This window comes from Cariama cristata, unplaced genomic scaffold (genome assembly GCF_000690535.1).
Source record: "Cariama cristata isolate BGI_N322 unplaced genomic scaffold, ASM69053v1 scaffold28901, whole genome shotgun sequence".
Classification (NCBI taxonomy): domain Eukaryota; kingdom Metazoa; phylum Chordata; class Aves; order Cariamiformes; family Cariamidae; genus Cariama; species Cariama cristata.
Window position 1 is genome coordinate 10,290 of NW_009601415.1, and position 1,716 is coordinate 12,005.

The 1,716-nt window shown below is 47.6% G+C and overlaps 1 protein-coding gene across 1 annotated transcript; it reads left to right on the forward strand.

The window, feature by feature from the left end:
* Positions 1-278: 278 nt before the first annotated feature.
* FOXO4 (forkhead box O4) lies at positions 279-1,496 on the forward strand (the record flags this gene model as incomplete). The annotated part of the gene is made up of 2 exons (XM_009710452.1): positions 279-1,114; positions 1,202-1,496. Coding segments are annotated over 2 exons (1,131 nt in total), but the record flags the coding sequence as incomplete, so codon positions are not given.
* Positions 1,497-1,716: the final 220 nt, after the last annotated feature.

Below are 1,716 nucleotides of genomic sequence, written 5' to 3' on the forward strand. Positions count from 1 at the left end.
CAGATTCTGTATGGTCTTGAAAAGTTCTTTTATGTTAGTATTTTGCTAGTTAGAAGCTGCTAGTTGTCATGGTAGTTTCACCCTTGTTGCTGCAGTGACATTGCACTGCTTGCTAGTGCTGTCAAGCATGTTCGAGCAGAAATAGCAGTTTTTTATGGATAGGTCTTTGTTATAACTTTCTTCTCTGGATACTGTCTGAATGTGTTTATGCTTGTGAGGTTTCTATGTGGGAGGTGTCAACTGTCAGGTCCTCATATCTTGTGGTGGTTTTTTTTCAGAACTCTATTAGACATAACCTGTCCCTGCACAGCAAGTTTATTAAAGTCCATAATGAAGCCACAGGGAAGAGCTCTTGGTGGATGCTCAATCCTGAGGGTGGAAAAAGTGGAAAAGCACCAAGAAGAAGAGCTGCCTCCATGGACAACAGTAGCAAGCTTGCAAAAGTCAGAGGTAAAGCATCCAAAAAGAAGCCACCTCTCCAGTCTGCTCCAGAATCCACTGCTGACAGTCCTGGCTCCCAATTCCCTAAGTGGCCTGGGAGCCCGTCCTCAAGAAGCAATGAGGACTCTGATGTGTGGAACACCTTCCGGCCTCGAACCAGTTCCAATGCAAGCACCATTAGTGCCAGGCTTTCTCCTATCCTGACGGAGCAGGATGACCTCCACGATGAAGAGCTGCTTCCTTCTCTTGTGTACTCCAGTGCATCCAGCAATGTTCCACCAACTGTGACTGAGGAGCTTGAGCTCATTGATGGGTTAAATTTGATGTCTCCCAGCTCATCTGTGTTATCTACCCAGCAATCTGCCTCAAGTGGTCAGATCCAGAGAGATTCCAACTTTTCCTTGCGGAGCCCAAATGCAGCTGGTCAGACCACTACTTTTGGCAATTCCCTGTTTAACCCTGTTGATATCTCGCTGCAAAGTTCTGTCAGCCATTTCTCTGCCCCTCAGACCTTGGAAGCTCTTCTGACACCCAGCTCTCCGCCTCCAAGGGATGTTATGATGACTCAGGTGGATCCAGTTCTCCCGCAGACTGGTAACAGGATGAGCAGCCGAACTCTTCTGCTTCTAGGTGGACAAGCTGCCCAGAGTAAGATGAGCTCAGCCAACAGAAAGCCTACAGAGCAGCAGGCAGAACCAGTTGGTGCCAGTGGTTTGCCATCAACGCTTCCCATAGTAACATCTCCTCAAAACACTGCCAGCATCACCAGTTTGAAGGCTCCAGTTTCTGCAACAACTGCCCAGTCAGTCCAGCTGGGCAGTCCACTGCTTCTTTCTTCTGCTAGCCCTGCTCCCTTGGGATTGAACCAGGACAGGCTGCCCACTGACCTGGACATTGACATGTACATGGAGAACCTTGAATGTGATATGGATTACATAATCAACAGTGAACTCATGGATGGAGAAGGACTGGACTTTAATTTTGAACCCATTCTGTCTACTGCCAGCTATCCCAGCACCTCGCAGGCCTCCAACCATACCTGGGTACCAAGTTAACTTCAGGAGCACAAAAAGGTAAGCATAGTTATGTAAAATGCTACAGCTCTGTAGTGGGAAAAGCCCTGTCTGGGATGGTTCCTGTGCCCAGCTCTGCAAGCACGAGTGCCTTTTTAGTAAAAAGCTTCTGGGAGAGCTGCATTCCCTTTTAGAAGGAGTGTAAAGGTAGGTAAATTTAATTTACCAGGTAGTAAACTCCTTTATGGAGTAGAGCAGCAAC